The sequence below is a fragment of the Mustela putorius genome, unplaced genomic scaffold, assembly GCF_011764305.1.
Source record: "Mustela putorius furo isolate JIRA1106 unplaced genomic scaffold, ASM1176430v1.1 tig00000281_pilon_pilon_pilon, whole genome shotgun sequence".
Lineage (NCBI taxonomy): Eukaryota > Metazoa > Chordata > Mammalia > Carnivora > Mustelidae > Mustela > Mustela putorius.
In genome coordinates, this window is record NW_025421343.1 from 27,144,045 (window position 1) to 27,169,097 (window position 25,053).

General features: G+C 43.9%; 1 protein-coding gene across 1 annotated transcript in view; it reads left to right on the top strand.

The window, feature by feature from the left end:
* CRIM1 (cysteine rich transmembrane BMP regulator 1) overlaps window positions 1–25,053 on the top strand; it is a 188,758-nt gene that overhangs the window by 72,336 nt on the left and 91,369 nt on the right. The window contains 2 exon segments of the mRNA XM_004765456.3: window positions 11,609–11,851; window positions 12,847–12,967. Of these exon segments, the coding sequence (XP_004765513.1) occupies window positions 11,609–11,851; window positions 12,847–12,967 (364 nt within the window).

Below are 25,053 nucleotides of genomic sequence, written 5' to 3' on the forward strand. Positions count from 1 at the left end.
AGTACCTGACCAGCAGCATCAGTAACCTGTGACTTTGTTAGCAATGTACATTCTCGGGCTTCAGCTGAGACCAACTAACTCAGCAACTCTGGAGGGAAGATTCACAGTCTGTGCTTTAAAAAGCTGTCCGGCACACTCAAGTGAGAACCCCTGTTCAAAAGTATATTGGAAAGCCCGAGAGTGGTAGTTACAGTGGCCATATCCTGATGGGGGCATAGACTCTAGAAAAACTTTGGCTAGAGGAGACAACCAGGTGGGCAATGAAGTGAGGAGACACTCGTCAGAGAGAGGAGTAAGAATGAGTGGGGTTCATTCACATCATGCCCCTGAGAGGAGTCTAAATCCTGCACTCCTTCCTGCATTTGGCACCCAGAGCCTCTCTGGCTTCTGCTTCTTGGTTCAGGCGTTTCATGAACCAGAGGTGGAGAATTGCCTTTATATCGCTCTGTGCACAGACTGTGATTCTTAAATCGCTGGTATTTTTGAGTGGAAGAGGTGCCATAAACTAACTCATGCTGACTACAATGAATAAGGAGGCCTCTTCAGCCGCCACCTACCTGTCAGCTCTGCAGGCTGAACCTGCCCTTGCCCTGGAAGAGGGTTTTGAGCCAGGCGCCAAGCCCTTTAACGGCTATGAGGGGGGAAAAAGTAGAATTTCCATGTAAGGGCTACCAAGAATATAAGTGCCTATTTAATAAATTATTTTTTGAAATGCCTTTTCCATTTTGGTAGTTAAAGTTTGAAAAATGTTTGGAGTACTATAATTATCATTTCTGGGAAAAAATACACATTGCAGTATTTTTGTTTTCGCTGCAGGTCAAGTTGTCGTTCAGGATGGAAAGTAAACACGTCCCTTTGCTCAGCTGCAGCTCACATATTTGTAGTCTCTGCGTGCCCTCTTGGAGGCCATGGTAGATGAGGGTTTACGCCGTGGGTACACAAAAAATACAAAGACGGCATAGAAACGTGGGGCCCTTTCAGGGGCTTGGCCCAGCACAAGGCTGATTAGGAATCGGGGGCTGGAGCCCAAGGAACGGTCAGGAGGGTGGGGAGGCCTTCAGAGAAAGAGTTGTGGGAAGGGAATGAGGCTGTTCTGGGAGGTGGTGCCCACCGGAGGCCGTCTGCAAGAATGAAGCATTTTCTCACCCAGAGGATCTTTAGTGATGTGGGTATAAATGTTGGTGGGGGGCACACGGCCATTGTGACCATTATATTACGTCTTGGCTAGAGATACATCAGTTTGATAATTTGGTGAGCCAGGCCCATCAGCACATCTTGAATGCACAGATAGCTGGGGAGGAATCTCCAGGGAATACTGCCTGTACAGGGCGGCTTCCTTCTTTCTCTCCAGACAGAGCAGAGACTGTTTTCTCAAAAAAGTGGCATACACACACACACACACACACACATATGGAATAAAGAAAGTAATAGAAGCTGACAGAGAACCAGGACTTGAGTAAAATTTCTAGCGTCCAAAGATGACTGTGTGGAGCGTTCTAAGGATATGTGCTTGTGGAGGTATAGATGGGTGTGTGTGTATGTGTGTGTGTGGGCGCACACACGTGTGTGTCAGAATCAGCTTCACCATTATCAAAAAGAGCACACAGGATGATCACATCCATGTCCCAGGCATCGGGTAGAGCATTAGGTTTAAAACAGACTTGAGAGAAGTGAGCCAACGTGAGGGCCTAGGGTAGTGCCTGCCTGCCTGTGTGTATGTGTGTGTGTGTGTGCGCATGTGTACACACCCATCACATGTATATGTTTAACATGAAATGTTTTCTATTTATATAGCATATATATTACATACTTACGTAATATAAAAGCATGTGTATATTCTTTTAATCTCCAAAGCATTCTTGTAGAATAAGTATTGTGCCCCATTGAACACACACATATACTGAGTATTCTGAGGTCATTCTGACTCCAAGCCTAGACTTTTTGTAGTAACTGATGATGATGACGATAAGAGTGATTCTTATCATGCCAGAGAGAGGATTATTTGCAATATATATATATTGTCTCGCTTAACTCTTACCACAACCCTGAGGAAACTTTGACACAGACAGGTGTCAGGAAACTTGTCCAAGATCACACAGCTAGTTGTGGAAGAGCCAAGATTTGAACATAGTTTTTTTCTGGCTCTCAAATCTTGGTAGTAAGCTGGTAGGTAGACTGATTGCCATACAAGAAAGGTAGAAAGTATCTAAAAAGTAACCTCTGCTCAATGGCAAGCAAGTGGTATAAACAAGTATTTTATCTTAAGTAAAACAAAGAAGGGAGGAAAAGAAAGAGGAAATAAACGGCCAGAATAATTTTTTCAAAAATCTACTTCTGTATTTTTAGCCACATGGGTCATGTTTTTTTTTCCCCCAGAATGTGTAAACCATCATGCGAACTACCAATTGAATAGTTAAATAGCGTGCTGTTCTTTATTTGCAGCTGCTGTTGTCAGCAGAGACAAAACAGCAGCAATATTCTGCAGTACTCTCTACCTGTCCTTTACTTGTGCTGCTCTGTGCCTGCCTTATTCTTGATAGATCTATTTTATTTTATTTTATTTATTTATTTATTTATTTATTTATTTTTTTGAGAGAAAGCATGAGTGAGTTAGGAGGGGAAGGACAGAGGGAGAGAGAGACTCTCCAGCAGGCTCCATACCCGGTGTGGGGTTTGATGCGGGGCTCGGTCTCACCACCCTGAGATCATGACGCCAGCTGAAGTCAAGAAGAGTCAGATGCTCAAGGTACTGAGCCACCCAGCTGCCCCTCTTGATACATTGTTCGTTCCCATAAGTATAGTCACTTCCAGGAACTTCTGAAGACCTCCAATCATATAATCACATAATATTCTCTGGAGTCCTTCTAAAGACATTTGAAACCCCAAATCCCTGGCACTCGGGAATTTATTGACAATATTACCAACACCCTTGGTTTTCTGTTCTTTGTTTCTTAGTCTCATAAGATTGCATTTTTCTAATGTACTACTAAAACTCTACATTGTTAACAAATCCACAAATCCTGGACTTTTAAGAAGTTGGTCCTCCTTGAAGGAGCAGAGGCCTGGAGTCCTTGGTTGCCTTGGAATAGCTCACAGAACTCCTGGCTAGGCGCCATCCACAGAGGACACCCACAACACCAGCTCCTCATTTCACAGAGAGGAATGCCAGACCCTTCCTTCTCTCATCTTATAAATCTTATGTTTTATTTTTCCAAATCTGTACATGATTACAAATCTGTATCATGATCACACATGTAATCATGGAGGAAATCTTGAAGTATAGAAAGCAGGCAACCCAAAGTCAGAGCCACTCTGCAAGATAGAGGCTTTGTTTGTATCCCGGAATGGATGTTGCCTTCCGTTTAAACATCCCCCTGGGGAGTTCTTCATTTCTAATGTTTATGCTTCTATGATGTTTTCAAATTGTTAGGAAGATTCCTCTTAAGATGGTGCTGAACCAACTACACAAATTTAGTTCATTTAAGTTTTCCTCATTAGTCATTTTCCCATTCTCTGATAATTTTCATTTCTTCTCTGTGGGCTTGTGTTTATGGCAAAAAGGGGATGAGATATTCAGAGAAGTTTATTAGGCAAAATTAGTCTTTTTGAAAGCCATCTTCAGTTCTTTGTACATTGATCCAAACCATCCTGAGGTTTTATTTTATTGCCAGTTTTCAAAAAAAAAAAAAAATTCATTGTTACATTTTGAAAACGTGTTACTCTGTATGAATATATAAATTGAATTATATAAGTGGCAGATCCCTCTGGAAGTAAATTGAATTCATGTTCCTGGTGTGAATTAACAGATGATAAAATAAAATGTCTTTGGACTCAGAATTCTAATAACCTTTGGTAAACTGTGATTTAAAATTCGATAGAACGTATTCAGGCCATGTTTGGGATCTAGCTTTTTACTCCTTACCCTCTCGGCTATTTTCACTCTGCCCGGGGAGCTCTCCTCTTTTCCAGGAAGGCTCCAGAGAACTTATTGATTCAGGTTTCCTGAGAATTAAAGCAGCCTCGAATCCCCTGGGAGTGTGGGATATTGGTGGGGAGAGGTGCCTAGAACACTGGACCAACTTTAGAGAAGTTGGGAGACTTTACAAAATCCTGATACCAGTGGCCCACTTCCAGTAGATGGACTTGGTCTGGGTTGTAGTCTTGTGCTTCCGGACTGTTAAAGCTCCCCAGAGAGTCTCTTGTGCTGCCAGGGTGCAGAATCATTCTTGTAGCCCTGTGGTTCTCAGACTGCCCTGTGTCAGAGAACCACGCAGAGGGCTTCTTGGGGTAGATTTCTGGGCCCCTCCCCCTGAGTGTCTAATCCTGTAGGTCTGCTCTGGGGCCTTAGAATTTGCACTTCTAGCATATCCCCAAGAGAGGCCAATGTTCCTGCCGATGACCCACTGTTTGAGAACCACTTCTCAAGACAGCTGAATCACGGGGAAATCTTGCTAAAGTGCAGTTTCTGATTCATTAGGTCTGGCCCAAGGGTCTGGGTCTCTACAGCCCCAACATGATGCTGCTAGTCCAGGGGCCAGCCACCCTTTGAGTAGCAAAACTAATATAAAGCATTATTTTCAACCCAGTTCAGTTAGATCCTGGTTAGACAAGATGTGTGGTCTGGGAGATTCCTGGAGGTAGCATGGGTCTCAGCATAGAGCTTGGGCCATTCGGTGGCAGGCAGAAATCTGGAGGGCTCATTGCTTCTTGGGCATATAGCCAGCTGCCATTTGACAGGATGTTTGAACATGCCCTTGGCAAAGCTCTGTTGTCAATAGGGACCTTCATTGTAAAGATTCCCAGTTTGCTGAGAGGAGTAACACAGTAATTCTCAGCTCTAATCACACAATAGAATCACCCAGGGAGCTATTAAAATAAATATTTTAATTCCCAGGCCCCTCCCCTAGAAATTCGGACTGAATTGATTTAAGGTGGCATCTAGACAGTGGTATTCTTAAGCTTGATAAGTGATTCTCATGGACAGCCAGCATGAGAACCACTGAAGTATCTCGTGTTGCAGTTTTACAGATAATTTAATTTTTTTCTTTATATTTGGTTAATTTATATTCTACTGTGATGCAAACTAACTTTATTAAATAATGAAAGAGTTTAATTTGGCACTTTTAAGAAACTGCCAAGAAAAGGGCATATGTAGATTCCCTCACTGTTAAATCCTAAATTCAGAGTAAAAGAGAGTGCTGGGAAAGTACAGCTGGTGTTTCTGAACAAGCTGAAATATGAAATATTTCTGGGACTGTATCAACAAGCCTAATTTTTTCCCCTCGGGGTTATGATTGTGTGGAACAAGTCTTCACTGCAAAGCTTGCCAAAAAAGGTTATGATAAAATCATGGAATGTGAACGAAGAGAATTCACAGTGTAACTTTAAAGGAGTCAGTCTCTAAATTTAAAAATGTAGGGATGACATACATCTTACATTTGTAATAGAAGTATTCAGAACAAAATAGTGCTGGATACAAAAAAGCTCCACCTTTTATCAGGCGGTGTGTGTAAGGCCAAGGAGCAAATGAGTTTGGGAGCATGGCCACCAGAAAGTGTGGAGGACAATACCAAAGACCCTGAACCTCTCCGTCTGTGCAAGTTAATTTGTATCTCTATATGTGAGTAAAAGTGTAGCCATTGACTAAATATACAAGAACCAGGAAAGCTGATGAGGAAAGGTGAAGTTCCTTTTACTTTTGGCATTGTGGACCAGTGGGAAGATTGTAGGCGTTAGAGGCTCTGTCCCTTGCTTTGTGACCTTAGCCAGGCTTCTTAACCTCTCTGTGCCCGGGCTCCTCATCTGCCAGGTAGACATAAAGGTGTTCTCTCTGTTCCCATGGGAGTATGAAAGAGGGGTGAGAAAAGGAGAGGCGTGGTGCCCCACGCATAGAAGGTGCCCCGTCAATCAAGATGGCTTTCAGTTCTCTAGCCCAGTCCTGACAACCGAATCCTTAATAAGAAACGTCTGTCAAAAGCCTCCTCTTGTAAGTCTTTATCGGTATTTTCTACTGGTGAATTACACCAGTGTAGATTTCTTCTTCATAAGTGTGAGGAGTATTTCAGTTTGGAGAGTTCTTGCCTTAACACCTTGATTCCTGCTGGTCCCTGCATCTGAGACACTCCGGGCCTGCTACTCGCCTGCCTTCTCTTTTCCTTTGTCAGGCCTCCATGCAGGTGCCGGCCTCGCCCACCTGCTGCACCCGCTTTGCTGATTCTGCTTCAGGCGTTTGTCTCCGCCTGGCAGCACACTGTGTCACTCTTGGTCTATTGTCTCGCTCCAGAATTGTGAATCTAGGAGGGCAAGGACTTGGTTTTATTCCCTGCTCGAAGCTCTGTGCCCAGGAACTCCTGGCACGTGGAAGTCCTTCAGTGAACATTTGTCCGATGAATGCGTGAGAGGGGGATTAGAGGATCTCTCGGACTGCGCCTCAGCTGGTACCGCGAGATTTGCCTCCCCCAGACTCCCAAGTGGCTCCTGCAGTCCCCTCGTGATGCCATGGCTGCTCCGAGATTGCAGGTTCTGAGGGAACGAGATTACCAAAGTGACATGTAGGGGAAACAGTGGTCCCAGGCTCCTTCCTCTTAACTCTGTACTCTACCTACTCAGTTCTGTGATATCAGGTCTGATTCAGACTTGGTGTCCCTTGAAATACCTCTGTGGTTGGAACTCCCAAAGACTGTGTCCGAGTGACCATGTGCTGCCTGCATGGCGTTTGTGTGTGTGAGACTCAGGAATAGGTGTCAGGGAAAGGACCCGCGGAGCCCTCAGCAGAGTGGACTCTGGAGTTAGTTACCTGTCTGGATTTCAGTTGTCTGTTTCATGCTGCCTGTTTTCCATTAACAAATGTGCATTTTAAGTGACATTTTAAGAGACTTTGAAAGAGGAGGAAGCCTTCAGGGTCAGATGTGTGGGACTCTGCAAAAATCAGATAGAGGGAGAATCTGGTAGTATAATGGTTTTCTTTTTTTTTCCTTCCCTCCTCCCATCTAGCATCCCCATCCACTTTGGTTTTATTTCAGTCTGTGTTTAAGCAGAAAATCTTGAATGCGATTGCTACTTGTAGATCATGATTGTACTTTCCCTGTTGACCTATGGACCTGGAGAAGATCTACAGTGAGCCAACATGTGGTCACACAGGTTCAAGTGACTAAGATTGATACACACTTTAATGTAAAATCATTCTAATATGGGGTGACCCTGTCAGTATTTTAAGGGCTAACCTCTTAAAGGAAGATAATTAATATGATGAAAGAAGCTGTTTTCTCTCAGTGACCCCTGTTACAAGTGATACTTTTACTTTAATCTTTCTATATCTGGGGCAGTTTTTGTTCTTTTTTTTTAAGATGCCAGTTGCAAAGCGTTGCCAAGGCAACCAGACTGAAAATCTTGTTAATTAACTTAACTATTATATATAGTTTTGTTAGACTCTATAGGGTAAGAGTCAGGAGAGACTTCTTTTCAAATGGATGAAATTTAAAATTCAGAGGTAATATCAGAAAAACCTTCTAAATGAGGGGAAATACATGTGTGGCTGTGGTGTTCTCATTTTCTTCATGGAAGAGAGATAGAATGGAGGCATAGATGAATACATGAAATCCATAGGATGAATTAATTTAGAAATGGGGCTGAGAAAAGAAGTATCAGAAAGACACTTCCTGATGCTATGGTAACCATAGTTGGGTCTAAGCCACAGGTGAAAATGGGTGGGGGAGGGTGCTGGTGAGGAGGGCTTTTGGGTAATCCATCAAGACTCAAAAAAGGGTTGAAAGAAGAGAAAAGCCAAGAATGTCAACAACTACAAAAATAAAAAGAAAGATACAAATCTTAGAAATCTAGATTCTTCGAAAGCATCATTTTACAACTTGCCAAGTCAGTATAATAGGCTTGAATCTTACGCCTGCTAGTCATGGAGTTAAGAACACAACCTTAAAAATTTAGAGCAAAATCTGTTAGAAATACAAGAAGTTATTGGTTCATAGTGGATGATTTTAACAGATCCTTCTTGCAAATCAAATAAAAAGGGGGAGATGTAAGTGATCTGAATGTCATAGTAAAGCTTGATTGAATAGATTTGCAGGTTTACATCCAATAAACAGAGAATACATGTTCTTTTCAAATACCCACATATTTTAAAGTTGACCTTAGACCACATGTGTACACACTTGTGCCAAAACACACACATACACACAAACACAAGCTTAAGAAATTAATGGAAGTAGAAAATTGTATGGCCTACATTCTCTGCAACAAGGCAATAAAACTAAAAATTAAAATCAAGAGGAAAGCCAGAAATACTTATGCAGAACTTTAATAGCATGCTTCTATAAAGTCTTTAGTTAAGGAGGGAATTAGAGTCGAATTATAGATTATTTAGAAATGAGTTACATTGGGCTGCCTGGGTGGCTCAGTGGGTTAAGCCTCTGCCTTCAGCTCAGGTCATGATCTCAGGGTCCTGGGATCGAGTCCCGCATCAGGCTCTCTGCTAGGCAGGGAGCCTGCTTCCTCCTCTTTCTCTCTACTTGTGATCTCTCTCTCTGTCAAATAAATAAAATCTTAAAAAAAAAAAAATGAGTTACATTGAGAGTAATGCATATCAAAAAATCAGAATATAACCAAAGCAATATTTGGCCTAAAGTATTAAAATCACAATTAAAATTATTTGCATTTCTTAGAAAATAGAGGAAATAGAAGAGAACCAAGCAGTAGAGAAAAGTCAGTGAAATGATCTGGAAGATGAAGAAGGAAGAGATTCAAAAACTAACAGAACAAATGAGCACATAATCTACCAAAAGAATGGTCATACAACCTGAAATGAATTTGAAAATCTATAAATTAGGTCTAGATAAATTAGACACTTAGCAATGTCAGTACAGATGACTCTAAAAGAGTAGAATGCCTAAAATCTAATAAATCTGTCCCTTCTTCCTTTAACAAAAATACTGAGTTCTGATAGTTTCACAGTTGGGTTGTATGAAAACATCAAAAAATGGATAATTCTTATGTTATTTAGACTGTTTTATAGCAGAGTAAGGTAGAATGATAAAAAGCTCTTTGAACAATTTAGCGTAACTTGGGAACTAAGCCTGGATGAGGGCAGCACACACATGTGCACGCGTGCACACACACCCACACACACACCCCGAAGAGCTACAGGTGACTATTAGTTAAGCTTATGAATTTAAAAATCATAATGTTATGAAGTCAAATCCCGCTGGGTCTTTAGAAAGAGGCTTTAAGAAAGCAAGGATAACTTTAAATTTGCTAATTGATTATAAAACAAATTAAAGGGAAAACCAGTACAATCATCTTGAGTTGAAAAAGCACTTAATAAGACCTAACCCTCATTTTTAACATTCCTAAATCCCTTCAGACCAGTGGTTCAGACTATGTCTATATACCTTACCCCATTTGTATTACAAAGATGCTTCTTAAGAGGTAAATAAATCTCTCAAAGTTCAAACTGCAAAACACATCAGTAGGTGAAAACATTGAGACCATGAAACATAAAGAGCAGAATAATCGGGAAGATGTAATATGATAGGTTATGATGAAAGCACGTTCTATGAAGCATGAAAAGTCTGATTATACATACCAGATACTTTGCAGGATAAGAATGTAATAGAATGTGATACAGAATAAGTTAATTGCAGCGTATTAACAAGAATAGGAATTAAGTGCTATTTGCAGTTACATTCACGGAGCTCTTACTATGAAACCATGTGTTTGGGTTTGCCGATAAGCCATCCCCTGAATGTACTTCACAGACTCCGTCTCCATCAGTCCCCATGAGGTTAAGATTCACTTTCTGCTCATCAGCTCTTTGATTTGTTCTGTCCACACTGATGGATATCCAAGAGTGGGATTTCTCTTGTGTTCTCTTTGCAAGGCAGTTGCTTGGGGTTACCTTAGGAAAATGGGCTCTATGCATTCTCTGTACATCCTACTGCAGCCACACTGGCCTCCTTTCTCCTCCTGGGACACACAGGGGTGCATTAGCTGTGCATTCTGCTGGGACGCTCTTCTCCCATGGCCTACCCTCTCCATCGTTCAAGTCTTTGTTTAAACACTGCCTTCTCAGTGATGCCTGTTGTAACCAGATTGCAACTGTCCCCCCATTTCCATGCACTCAGATGCCCCCTTGCTCCATTCCATTTTGCCCCCATGGCACGGACACCCTCTGCTATGACACAGTTTGCTCATTTATGATGTTTGTTCTTTACTTGGTATTTCTCTCCACTGTGCTATGAATTTTACCAGAGCAGGAACCCATGCTTATTCTCTTCATGGTGCCTCCCATGGTGCTAGAACAGCAGGGGCTAATAATTATTTTTTAATGAATTTACTAGAACTGTGAGTGTGAAGGCTTTCCTACAGTGTACTTTGATTAGCCAGGAAGTAGACGAGGTAGACGGTCAGTGGAATGAATGATACAACAGTCAAGGTAGGAGTGACCTGAGGAAGACTTGGTTTTGGAAATAGGTCTACCTTTGTAAAGGGAGGAGCTGAGTGAGCTGGAAGTGAGGAGGCCTGGATTCTTGTTTTCCTTTTACCACTGACCGCAGGCAGATCACTTGAACTCTTGCGCTCCAGGTTCTGTGTCTACAAAACAGAACACAGTTTCTTGTTTAGAAGACCAAGACTAGGTGATCTGGCTCTGACTTTGCTTTTGTGATTCTGTATGGGTTTCACTGGAGGAAACATAGAGCTAATGATAACATACCCCAATACCACATGGCATCATTTTCACCCAGTGTTTTCTGAACTTCCCTCATCTGCCCCAGAGATCGTGAGACCATGATGATGTGCTTTCAGTTCGTTTCAGCCTTTTTCTCAAGGGCATGATGTTGGTATAGGTTTCTTAAAAACTTGAATGGAGAGACTCTACTATGGACTGGGACTCCAGAAGCTAGGGCTTTGCTCGATCTATTTTTCTTATCTTTTAAAATGGCAGTGCAGCCGTGGTCAGTATAGAATACCGAAGAAAGGAGAGAGGGGCGTTTGATGGATCGCTGCTAGAGATAGACAGGCCAGATGGCGTTCAGGGAAATTACAGCTCATTCTCCATCTTGCTGAGCTTCCACATCGTAGAATACTATGATCTGAATAAGTTCATCTCTTTAAAATTCAGGGCTCAGAAGTGGAGTTCTTTCGTGTTGATTGTCACATACCTTGTCCCCAGTCCCTGAAGTAGCCAGGATTTTTTCCTGGGTCCATTTCAGGGTTTTAAACATACACTGTTTTCAAAGAGCAGCCCTTGAAACTCCTTTTAAATTCAAAGATCTTCAGGTGAGTCAGTGCTGGAGCCCAGTTCCCAGATTCTGCACATCATGCAGGCACCTGCCGGAGCCACTCTTGATCTGGTCCGAGCACTGGACGAGGAGTGTTCAGCACTGGTGAGCACGAAGGTGGAGGTCACTGCAGCCTCACACTCCCGTGTCGTGAGTGGATCTCGGGGGAGATCTTCACAGTCGGCTACGCTGGTTTCTACCAGAGTTCTTTCTCTCCCCTTCTCTTCACTCCATGAATCCTCAGGACTGTGTGCTCACGACGCCAGTGCCCCACGCTGCCCTCCGGGCATGTGCTAAATTCTTTCTCTCCCATTTAGAAGAGAAGCCAGATTGCTCCAAGGCCCGCTGTGAAGTCCAGTTCTCTCCACGGTGTCCTGAAGATTCCGTTCTGATCGAGGGCTATGCTCCCCCCGGGGAGTGCTGCCCCTTACCCAGCCGCTGCGTGTGTGACCCCGCGGGCTGCCTGCGCAAAGTCTGCCAGCCGGGATACCTGAACATTCTAGTGTCCAAAGCCTCAGGGAAGCCGGGACAGTGTTGTGACCTCTATGAGTGCAAACCAGGTACGCGCGGGCATCGCCTCCGCAGCCTCGCGGCTTCGCGTCGCAGGGTTGCAGCCCCCTCTGCCACTGCCAGCCTCCCAGGGAAGATGGGCACACCTGCCACTTCGGGTCCTGGTAGCCTGACATCTGGCCTTCCAGTCAGAGAGCCAGAGTGTTCATCCACTAGTACACGTGGCCTGCACATAGGGACCATCTTTGTTTCTTCTTTCTCTCTTCCTTCTAAGTGTGCTTGACAGGGAAAGCAGGCTTAACAAATTTGGTTCTCCAGCTTCCCAGAGTGGATCAGAGCCGTAACTTGTAGATGTATCGATCACCTTATTACACTTAAAGACAATCATCGTATGTAAACAGCGGGTTATGTTTGGCTAAGTAAAGGCATCAGAAAGCCAGATGTGTCGTCCTGAGCTTCTCGGCCCCGGTCTTTTTCCCCTGCCAGCTCCCCACCGCCCTCCGCTGACTTCATAGCCTGTGCTGACTTCTTAGACCATTTTCTCACCTTCGCTACACTGTCCCAGCTATCTCTTGCTTTATATTATTTCTAACATCCTTGTTCTTGTGGCATTTCTAATATGGTCTGTGAACAGGGCTAGGCGATAGTGATTTTCCTCTTTGCAAGTTTCTAACCGTTGGTCAGAGTGGTTTTTTCCCTAACTGCTAGATAAATCCCTCAAGCCAAACAGTCCCTTGTCTGTCTCTTCCACGAGAAGCGCCTCTGGCTGGCTGGCTCTCTCCAGCCACGTAACAGCCACTGGTGTCACTCTCCCCCTATGTCTCATCCTCATTCTTAAACGTCTGGTAACCTGCCTTCCCAGCACTGATCCAGGACATACTGCAATTCTCTACTCTTGCCTGAAATTAAAATGGCATTGCTAGGAGAGGGTTCTGGGACACAGGGAACCTGCAGCCCTTTCTTTGCAAAGGGTCAGTGTTTCGTGTTGGGACTAAAAATGCAAGTAAATGTAACAGTAAATGGTGCCTCTGTTTGCCCCTCTCAGTTTTCAGCGTGGACTGCAGCACTGTGGAGTGCCCCTCCGTTCAGCAGGCCGTGTGCCCTCTGGACAGCTACGAGACTCAAGTCCGACTCACAGCGGACGGTTGCTGCACCCTGCCAACAAGGTTGGTTTGTCCTCGGTTTCTCAGCTTCTCTCCTTGGTCTTGTGTGTCAGCACAGTTCCAGGCATGCAGTTTGTTTCCCCTTGGAATCAGGGAAACAAACCTAAAATTCTCCTGTTTCTGGGGAGAAATCGGAACTGTTAGTGTGACTTGGTATTCACATGTATTGTTCCTTGGATAAAAGCAAGGTGTCATGAGGTTATGTTACTAAGCTTTCCGCATTATTGGGGTGCCTGCGCACTTCCGCAGGCTGGGAACGACACAGACAAACACGTCCCCCAGTAGCATGCATTCAGGGAGGCACTGAGGTGTGGGCTCCAGCAGGCACGGCATTTGACCCTCCGCAGTGACTCTGACAGGTGCTTTACCATTGTGTCCAGTGGAATGAAACACTGCCTGCCCCACGGAACTGCTCCCCACGGGTCCTTAACGTTTGCAATCACACATCTACACACACTTGTTATTTGCTGAGGCAAAGAGGAGTCTGAATTCTTTTGATGCCTTCTGGGAATGAACACAGCTCTCTTTGGCTTGATGGGGGGGAAAGTTGCTGTCATTTTAGTCACAGTAGCAGGACACTGTGCACTTAGCCCAGCAGGACCAGGCTCACTCCAGAGCGTGAAGTCTCCAAGTCTTGTCCTTGACAGTCTTCAGAGCACCACCGTGGAGCTGGCCCTTTGTGCTTGGCCTTGTGCTTGGAAATATGGAGTTTATTTTCTGTTTCTCCTGCTAAGATGCCATCCCCTCTTCCCTGCCGCGACCTCTCCTCCATCTTTCCCAGGCCGCTAAGACATCATTTTTGACTAAGTCAGTTCATTTCTTTCTACTCTGCTCTACACTTAATTTCCACGGTTGGAAGGGTGCCTTCTTTTGCTCCCTTTCTAACGTCTGTCCCAGTCCCAGTCCAGTGGCAGGCACTTCTCATCTGTGTGTGTTGCAGGAGTAGTTGCGATTTTACAAATGGCCTGTCAAGACAGGAATATGTATGGTCTGTAGGGAGGTGCCAGTTACGGAGTAGACATCCAGAGTGTGTTCTGATCATTACTCCTCTTCTCTTCAGATACATTAGTTTTCCCCTACCCTTTCTACCCTTTCTCCTGTCAGAAGCTCTGGAGTCTCTCAGATGTGTTTTACATCACTTGTCCTATCCTTTATACTGTATCATAAAGTAGGCACAAAGATTTTCGTGAAGGTAAGCTACCAAATAGCACAGCCCCTTCTTGTGACATTCCAGTGTGGTAACGTATCTGAAGATGCTTGGGAAGGGTGAAGCACCGTGCAGGCATAAGAATCACCAGTCAGTAATGGAAGACGAGGGAGTGCTACTACCAGTAACAGATGTCCCTTCAAGGTCTTCATGAAAAGGAAGGTGGCACATTACATTACAGAACCTAATTAATCAAAACTAAGCCAGTTGTTAATTAACAAGTCCTTTAGTGAGGAAAAGGGACAATTCTCAAGTCATTGTTATAAATGCTAACATAGCACCATCTGCGTGTAGGAGGCACAGTAGGTGATTTTTCAGTCCCTCTAGGGGGTTCAAGTGGGTAAAAGCTCCTGGAAGACATGTTTAATCTCAGTTTAAGGGTAAATTTTCCTCACAACTAATGATGTACAGTGATGAATTGGGCTGCTTCCTGAGCTCCCCAGAGCTGGAGAGATTTCTTTCCGCCTGGATGGCCACCTGCCAGGAATGCTTAGAAGAAATGTAACATTGGAAAGGACGTTCGGCTTCGATGTCTTCCGATGTCTTCCGTTTTATCTCCAAGCTTCTGTGAGTCTTGTAAACATAAACCTTAGGATGGTTGTTACTGTGTTGACATAGTTTTGACTTTGGCATTCAGGGCTGAGGAGTGGTCAGTCAGCTAACCGCGCTTCTGATGAAGAAATTGAAAACAGAGAAGGAAGTCATTCACAATCCCACTGTAAATTATTTGCAAGGAAGGGATAAGTTCTCACAGCCTTTAGTTTCTTGTATTTTAGTCAGTGACCCATGCACCCTCCCAGCCCCTTCTCCACATCCTCCTGTGTTCCCACCTGGATGAGACCCCTCTCTGCGCTCACTGACATTCACGCTCACTGCCATCTCACGCTGATGCAGGCTGAGGCTCCCGCAGGCTCGCGTTCATTCACGCTCACGCAGGCTTACGCAGGCCCACGTTCATTCACGCTCACACAGGCTGAGGCTCCCGCAGGCTCGCGTTCATTCACGCTCACGCAGGCTTACGCAGGCCCACATTCATTTACGCTCACGCAGGCTGACGCTCCTGCAGGCTCACGTTCGTTCATGCTCACTCGGGCTGACGCTCACACAGGCTTCCGCAGGCTCACACTCCCTTAGGCTCACGCTCGTTCACGCTCCCTCAGGCTGACGTTCGTTCACACTCACACAAGCTCACACAGGCTTATGCAGGCTCACATTCACTCACGCTCACGCAGGCTCATACACAGGCTCACGCAGGCTGACGGTCACGCAGGCTCACTCTCATTCACGTCCGTGCAGGTTCACACTCATTCACGCTCACGCAGGCTCACGCTCACACAGGTTCATGCTCAAGCAGGCTCACGCTCACCCATGCAGGCTCACGTTCATTCATGCTCACGCAGGCTTACACAGGCCCACGTTCATTTATGCTCATGCAGGCTGACACTCACGCAGGCTCACGTTCATTCACGCTCACGCAGGCTCATGCTCACGCAGGCTCACGCTAACGCAGGCTCACGCTCACCCATGCAGGCTCAGACTTAAGGAGACTCACATTTGTTTACACTCACGCAGGTTCGCACAAAGGCTCATGCTTAATCACAGTCATGCAGGCTCACACTCATTCACGCTCACACAGGTTCATGCTCAGGCAGACTCACGCTCACCCATGCAGGCTCACGCAGGCTCACGCGCATCCATGCAGGTTCACATTTAAGGAGGCTCACCTTTGTTTACACTCACGCGGGCTCACACGCAGGCTTACGCTCACTCACAGTCATGCAGGCTCGCACTCCTTCACGCTCAAGCAGGCTTATGCACACGCAGGCTCAGTTGACTTTCCCCTCCTACAACTCCTGCTCCCCTTGCAGGACTGCATTTCCTTCTCTTTGAAGTGTTTTCCATCTTTAGCCCTGAGGGTGACTTAGGTTCCCTCCTCTGTTGCTTATAAACAAATTCCCATGTATCTCTTTAAGCACTTTTTTATAACAAATTGAAATCATTGATTTTTTTTGGGGGGGGATGCTGGCCAGTATTTCCTACTCTGTGATTTTTCAAGGGAAGGGAGTATTTTATGGTCTCTAGTACCTAGAATAGGCATTGCTGTAATGTGTCCACCTACATTTGTTGATGATGAAAGAGAGAGAGCAGGGGCACTCTAAGCCATGCTGATTTACTTATTGGAGAAGGAAAAAAATGAATATTTTTAGTCTCCTGTTACCACCCTACTGTTGGGTGGTAATACTACTCCTTATCTCACTTTGAAAGCCTTGTGCTTTTCCCCCAATCCCCATCTTTATGGCCCACTTCTCAGTACTACAGAAACTCTCCATTCCAAGCACCAAGGTCACCTCTCAAAGCCTTTATCTCTCCCGTCCACCTTTTCTAATATTGTTCACCCTGCAGGACAACAATTAAATTCCACTTTATCCAGAAGGTCTTCATGCTTCACCCAACACCCATCCTACTCCCTAGGAACTCCTAACATATTCTTTTCTGTGTTGCCAATTAATCACATATTTCCTTGCATTGTTATTTAACTGTTAGATGCATAGTCTTGTCTTACCAACTAAAGGACATTTCTAGAGGTCAGGAATTGTGTCTTCCTTCTTTTCCTCTGTATATGCATTAATACTGAATGAATCAGTAAATTCAGAATATGCTCAGACTACAGCTAAACCTAGTTTAGCATATTAAGTGGGTTCCCCACTTACTAAGGAGGATGACGGGTCATACTTTGGCAGGAGAATAAAAACCCAAACAATCCATGTGAGAATGGAAATAAAAACAAGAGCGCCCAATATGGAGTAATCACAGTATTTTAAGAGAAAAAAACTACATGACTTTATCTTTTGTGTGATTTACTTCTTCAGCAGCATGGTGTTTAGGTAGAAAGAGTATTTTAGAATACATAAAATTCTGTTACAATTGTTTGATACTTGCCCGGATGTTTATAAAGAGCATTATTAAGAACTTACAGCCATTTCAGATCAAAACCAGTGTTGTGGAGGATTCAGGGGGACAGCCATTGGCACTAAGGGTGAAGGTGAATTATCAGTAGAGCTTTACCTTAACCCGTTTTTTGTAAGGATTTATTGGACTTCCAGAGACGAGGACAGGGGCTTGTGGAGTTTATGTCCCTCACCTTAAAGAACAAATTCCTCTCTTTCATTCCCAGTGAGACTGTTTTACCCATTCAGGCCCCTAAATGCCCTATTTCTGCGCGAGTCCTTGCACAGTTTGTGAATTTTCTTTTGAGTAGTTTGTTTTTCAGACAGCTGTTACTTGCTCCTTCGTCAAGCGTACATTGAGCTCTTCCAAGGGACAGCTCCTACCCTCCAGATGTTCTTACCGTGCACGGACATCTCTTTCCTCTTCTACTCCTGACAAACCCTGGCTTTCGCACCTTACTTCTGTCCTCTCTACAGAGAGCTCATTCCTTCTTTGCTTGCTGCATCTCTGCTTTCTCTTCATGGCCTAGCCTTTATTTTCCCCTCTCCCGCTGTCTTTTCCTGAACTTCATCCCATTTTGACGTCATTCTTACATGTGATATAATTATCTCCTAACCATTTTTAATTCTTCTTTCCTCACCTAGGTTTTAGATTCCCAAGCACGCTGCCAGTTCTTTTTACCCTCTCTCTTTTCCTGGCTCTGGAATAGGATGTGAGTTCATCACACCTTTCAGGAGACACTAAAAAGGAATGAAAGTTGGTGGCTGGGGGCCTAAACACTGTATGATGGCAGAAGGGAAAGCCAGGACTGTTCGAGGGGCTCACAACACCTGTGGTCTTTGGAAGGCTCTGTGTGTGTGTGTGTGTGTGTGTGTGTGTGTGTGTGTGCGCGCGCATGCAAACACCTCCAAGCAAAAGGAAACTTAGAACAGAGGAAGTTATGTCAGATACATCGATCCAAATGGTGTCTTTGCAGGGAAGGACGAAATATTTAAGTAACGTGAAATAGCAGTAAGGAGGCCGGCTTAACTGTGCAGTGCGCCCTGCTGTTTACAGAGCGCTTGCCCTTTTGTTCTCACTTTGTCATCATTCTGGTTCCACAAGGAATTTACAGATATGAAAACAGAGAACAAGTGACTTACGTAAAATCCTAAGTGTTCTTTGGTACAAGGATCAGAGCAGGGGTCCGAGTCTTCAACCCAGCTTCTCTGATCCAAAGCCTTGCCCTCTCCACCGCAGGTGTTTTTGTTTTTTGTTTTTTGTTTGTTTGTTTTTGATCAGTGTTTTTGCTGTTGTTCTTAAGCCCAGGAAATATATCAGTGATTATGAATTTATAGTTCACCAACATGTGTATTTATTTTAGCATCCTACTATATTAACACAATATGCATACATGCCAGTTCTTCGTCGTTGCATACCAAACCACCCCCTAAAGTAGTAGCTGGAAACGACAGATGTTTGTTATTTCTCGTGGCTCTGTGTGTGAACTGGGTGGTTCTTCCGTTGTCCACTGGCAGGTTGTCTGGGGCTGGATGGTCAAAGGTGGCGTCACTCCCAGGTCTGGGAACTCAGCTGGGATAGCTGGAAGGGCCTGTCACCCCCTGTGGGGTCTTTCATCCTAGGCTTCTCCCGTGGTGGCAGAAGCGAGAGAAGAAGTTAGCAAGGCCTTCACGGATGGGGCTTGGAAGTCACACGGCCTCCCTTCCATCATATTCCATTGGTCCAGGCAAGCTATAGGGTGACCCCTGATTCAAAGAGTTGGCAGTAGATGCCACCTCTTAATGGGAGAAGCTGCAACGAATTTGTGGCCATTTTTAACCCACTGTAACATACATTTGACCACATAGGTTTCTTTAGATTTCATTCTCTGATTCTAGAAATTTGTGGAGTGCTTTCTGCAACTATGGGATTCTTTTCCAAAGACTAACATCCTTCCGAGCCTGGGGTTTGTCCCCCTCAAGTATAATTCAGGTAACCCGTAGCTAAGCTGCTTTTCTGTCTGCAGCAACCTTTCTGCTGCTCTCTGGGCCTACCAGTGGGAGCAGGCAGTTCAGCTGGGAGTAGACCCATAATGTAGGACCTCCTGAGCACCATTCCAGCTTGGCCGTCATTTAGCTGATCATTATTTTTAACTCCTCTCCTTAAAGTTGTGACTACCCGGTTAAACTTGGTTTAACAGGGAATATCATTTTTGGATGCCGTAAGATGTGCCTGGTGAAACCAGATCAGTCTTAAAAACAAACACCAAATACTCAGAGATGTTGTGTAGAAATTCTCCTCTATAATGGTTGGTTATGTAATGGTTGCCTGAAGCAGACCCACCACACATAGCCGGAGGATAGATCAGCCTCAGCTGGAGGTCTGTGCTGCCCGTGTTCCCCTGTGTCAGCCCATCCAGACCTCCACGCAGTTGGGCTGTTTCTCAAGGAGGATGTCTCCTAGATCACAGGTTTGTTTTCCTCTACATTCCTCGCTCTTTGCTATATCCAGGGTTATGTGCCCGGTTTTATAGAAGCTTCCCATTGCCTCTCTAATTTTCCTTGTCTTTGTAGATATAGGCTGATAGGGAAGACATTAACTAGTTAAAAATCTAGACCATAATACCTCTCCCTTATTTCCTCTCTCTGTAAGTCAGATAAGTTTTTCAATCCTAATGCCTTTTGAGTTGGTATTTAACGACTTCCATATTTTTATTAAGATGAATGAATGGAATATGTTACCGACAGCCACCCCTTTGAAATTTGTTTTAATGAAATTTGTCCCTAACTTTTTGTTCTGAAACCGTTCTGTGATCAGTTTCTCTCTGTAAACATGCATTCCTTAAAAGTTATTGAGAAAAATCCAATCTGGTTATTTTGAGATGGAAATGAACGAAGTCATTGTTTACGACGTTCAGACTTAAAATAGGGTTTTTCCTGGGTTGTACACAGTGCAGCCAGCCAGGTTCCCAAGCTCCCTCCTGGCTCCAGCCTCTTTCTGACTAACAGGTCTGATTCTCTTCCAGAACCTATATCTGGAACATTTATATCTCTTGCTTTCTGAGACACTACCCTGAAAAACCGGTTTTATTTTTAAATTAAGATTTAAAAGCATTTTTAACTTTTTTTTTCTTATCCAAAGTCTTGTAAAAGTTTTAGATTATCTCTTAGCTAAAATGTTGATTAATATGTGACTTTGGTCTTTACCAAGAAGTTTACTAGAACATCCTGAGCACATCACATTCCTGGTGCACCTGCCCCGGCAATGCAGACAGATCCGAGCCCGAGTGCTCCTCCTTGGGTGGCAGGTTGTATGGCTCTCCTGTTTCACAGATGGAGCTTGGTGAGTGGCAGGGCACAAGCCACCAGTCTCACTGTCCCCTATGGCCCTGAGCTCACTCCCCACCCACCTGTGCTTGGCCCCACCACTTAGGAAACCTAACATGCCATGGGCTGCTTACTTCCCTTTGTTATGATAGTCCGTAACCCATGTTTGTAAGCCCACGTGTGCATGGGAGTAAACTGTCCTACAGTGAAGGAATATTCCTCCACACATCACGTGGTGACACACAGAGAGCGCACACACCCAGAGGTTGCGTGCTGGAATCCAGACCCACTTCTGCATGAATTTGGACAAGGCTTCTCATGTCATCTGGTCTGTTTTCTTCTCAGAGTGAGATAAAGGGGAAGAGGGATTTGATGATCTCAGAATTAACTTCTACCTTTAATTTTGACTTTCCCAAGCCCTTGAGAGAGGAAAGAACCCAAGCCACTGGTGCTAGGAAACTCCTGGGTGAGGAAGAAGGAACATTTTAGAAAATTCCAGGACTCACAAGATAATGAGAGAGATACATGGTTTCATAGTAATAGGAATAGAAGAAAGTCTAAACAAAGTCATAAAACAATTGTAAAAAAGGAGGAAAGGTAAAATGAAATAAACTTGTAAGACTAGTGATTTAAATCAGGGTAATCAGTCTGGGTGAAACGTGATAGCTAGGTTGTAGCCTAGTAAAGTAGATGGCTAATGGAATATTGCTAGCTAACTTTTTTCTTCCCTTTTTTTTTTCCTTTTACATCTGTAAATAGAGAGTTCTTTATATAGCAGGACTAGAGAATATCTGGTCAAAGGCTGAATCTGCAAGAAAAGGGTTACTCTCTTGGACGCCTGAGTGGCTCAGTGGGTTAAGCCGCTGCCTTCGGCTCAGGTCATGATCTCAGGGTCCTGGGATCGAGTCCCGCATCGGGCTCTCTGCTCAGCAGGGAGCCTGCTTCCTTCTCTCTCTCTCTGCCTGCCTCTCAGTGTACTTGTAATTTCTCTCTGTCAAATAAATAAATAAAATTAAAAAAAAAAAAAAAAGAAAAGGGTTACTCTCTTCAGCTGCTTTCTAGTAGAAGGTGGACACCTCTGCCTGTCAGCCTGTCCTGGCGGGTGGGCTGGGGGAGAATGTGATGTGTCGTGTCCTTCTGGCGCTGCACTCTCGGGCATGATCTACAGCCTGCCCGTGCCCGCTTACTGGCCCCTGGATCATGTTTGTACTTGTTTCTCCCCAGCTGTTGCTACTTGACTTTTCCTGAGGTTTTTATCTTTATCTGTTCTCCCTGTCAGTGTTTATTCAGCTCCTCCATATTCTTACTGCATCTTTCTGTGTTTTACTCTAACTTGTGTACATACACACATCCAGCACTCTTTGGGTGGAAGTACGTTAGATGCTCTACTCCTGACGTTATGAGTGGACCATTTTTTTCTGCGACTCTTAAAATAAAAAAAATGATCTATTAAATTAAGTTCCCCTTTTCTTTGTTTGATCCTGTTTTATTTCTCTAAGGCGTTGACCTTAGAAGACAATTTCCCACTCATACCCTGTCATATCATAACAGCTTGAAACGCTGCAATTCCAGGAAGGGAAATAAGATAAAAGGAAGGATGCCAACCCCATTGTATCTGAAGGATACATCAGATACACAGCCCATGACCAGAACAAAAGTCATAAATTTCCTTTACTTTCACTGTAACATCTAGATGTTTGTATTCAGCTGCTTCGGGTTGAGAATCTAGGACACTTCTTTCCCATTCCTCAATCTTGGTTTCTCTGTGCTCTCACGAAAAATCTGTCTTGTTGGTGCTATGTTGTATTTTGATAATAGACTCTTGTGAGATTACCACTGCACTGTTTCTTATGAAGAGACGTAGATCTTTAGAGAAGGAGCTTTCTTTTCCAAGGTTCCAGAATTCACAGTCTGGTATCGACTCTACCAGATGAAGCTATCAGGATGGAGTCTTTGGCAGGTTTTCTCTTCCCTTTGGAAGCACTTGAGTTAAATAAAAGTTAATTTTTTTTTTTTTTAAGATTTTACTTACTTATTTGACACAGAGAGAGAGAGATCCCAAGTAGGCAGAGAGGCAGGCAGAGAGAGGGGGGGAAGCAGGCTCCCCACTGAGCAGAGAGCCCGATGTGGGACTCAATCCCAGGTCCCTGGGATCATGACCTGAGCTGAAGGCAGAGGCTTTAACCCACTGAGCCACCCAGGTGCCCCAAATAAAAAATTAATTTAACCACAAAGCTTCAGTGAGTAAAAACAAGGTACAGTTTTGAAAATGTCAGATGTCTAAGACTCATTGAGGGCCTCATGGAAGGCTGAAAACACTGGGCTTAGTGTGGTGTGGGGCATGGTGATGAATAAGGTGAGGCTTAGGCTTGAAGGAACTCAACACCGTACAGACATCAGCTCTATCAGTTCCAAAAAAGTTCTAGACTTTTGAAGGTAATAAAGAGGGAACATACAGAGAGTGATCTGTTTTCAAGAAAAGAATCACCTAAGAAGACTGGCTTTCTACCAAATAATGGAACTGAATTTAAGAAAAAGCTGTAAAGTAATTTCTGTAAACTCGGAAGTCAAGGACTTCAAAAAGCACACGTACAGAAAAGCTGATTATAATTTTTCATCTCTCTCCCTCTTTGCCTGTAGTTTTTAATCTTGGGATCATACAGTTCCCGTGTCACTGGAAACACAGTGGATTGTCTTCCTCCTCTGTCCACTTCTGAGTAGTAGTTTTGGAGTGACTGTAGTAGTCGTCCTGTAGGTTTCTGTTTGCTAATGTACTTACACGTGGGTGGTTGATCTTTCCAGAGCTCCTCAGCGCTCTATTTCCAAAGCCTCAGTCTGTCATTCTGCTGGTCGAAGCCTCAAGGATGGTGTTGGGAGGTGGGAATGGTAAGTGGGAGGATCATATACGGGCCAGGAATACAGAGGGTGAGACTCTCAACACAGACACATCAGCCCAACCAGAAAAACTGCCTGAGGGTGGCTTGGAACCTATAGGTCCTTTTCAGAGCTCAGAGAGCACTCTGGCCCTTCTCTAATACAGTGTTAAGTTCTTTAGATCATCAAATGATATTTATTATAGATGCATATGCTTTTAACATTGTGCTAGGTAATTAAGTTGCTTGTATCATGCCTATCCAAGCCGGCCAGTGGAAATTGTCCCTGAATAGGCATTTTTGAAAGGACTTCATCAAATTAAGAGCCTTATAATTAATTATCATATCCATCTGTTCCCAAGACATTGTTTCAAAGTAACATTTTTTTTGGGTAAGATTAGTCTGTTAGGACAGATTTCTCTAATTCAGTTCACTTTTTGGATGTTCTCTTGAATTTGGATAATTTATCCAGCTGCTTTTGGGGAATATATAAAATGAAATTATACAATATGTAAAATATGCATTAGCATAGCACAGATCTAAAACATTCCTGACTCTTGACATGCTATCATGGTAGCATTCCCTCTGTTTTTAAACATATCCAGAAAAAAATTTGGAAATATATTTGAAGTCCTCCTTTCTCAACTAAGAAAAGAACATCTCTTCTGTTGCCCTCTGCCACAGTAATTTTTGGCCCAAAAGAGCAAGTCAACTCATAACTAAAAAAGCCAGAGTCTATATTAAACTCTGATGTTTTTAAAACAAAATAATTTTAGGAATTCCATGTTGTTATTGGACTTCTCCCCAGATTGAAGAAAACATGCTTTCCTAGAAGTAAAGCCCTTGTCCATGGAGATGAATTATCTCCCTAGTAGAGAGTTTAATTTGTTAATAATTCACTTCAGATGTGTGAGCCCTGTTCTTCCTATGCTGGTGCTTTACGCCTGTTGTGTTTCACCATGAAAATGACCAGTATCCAGTCTTCTGTTACATTTGTGTAAATCCTGAAACAAAGTTGAAGGCCCTATTTGAGCGGCTTACAGTTTGGCCTGGCCATCAGCAGACCCTGGATACCTAGCCCTCTGACTCTCCCTGAAAGAGAGCGACGCAACCGAATTCCATACAACTTTCAGGAAACTTGGAAAGCAGGCTCCACTGCTCGGGTAATATTGAACCTCAGAGGACTTTCCCCACCCACCCTCATTTGATGTTATCATCATCATGACGCAGGCAAACAGAGCAGCTCCACACAGTTTTGCAAAAATGTTTTGTGAAGTTATTCATGTAACTAATAAGCACATCTAAAATGTTAGAAGTCCTCCTTCCTCTGGAAATGCCCAAAGCAACCACTGATCTCATGGATTGTGTTTCCCTGCTCGTTTGCCCCCGCACGTTCATTGTAAGGGACAGGGCTCCTCACTGCTTTGTGGACATAGTGTGCAGAGAGTTCAGGGTGGTCTGGGCCCAGCAGATGTTTAACTGCTTAACCGCAGCCACAGGGAAGGCGAAGACAGCTTGCTTCGCTTGAACTGATGCTCACTTAATCTGTGAATGTATCACCCAGACAAGTGCATCTTAAATTGCCCTTTGCTGCTTTGCTGACTTTGTCTTGGTTGTTTTTTGTTTTCGTGTTTTTTTTTTTTTTTAATTTTGTTTTGTTTTTTGAAAAGGAAAGAAGTTGTATGTCATGGCTCTTGTGATCTTGTACTCTGTAGGTCACAGATTGCTGAAAACTCTTAATGACACTTCTTGAGA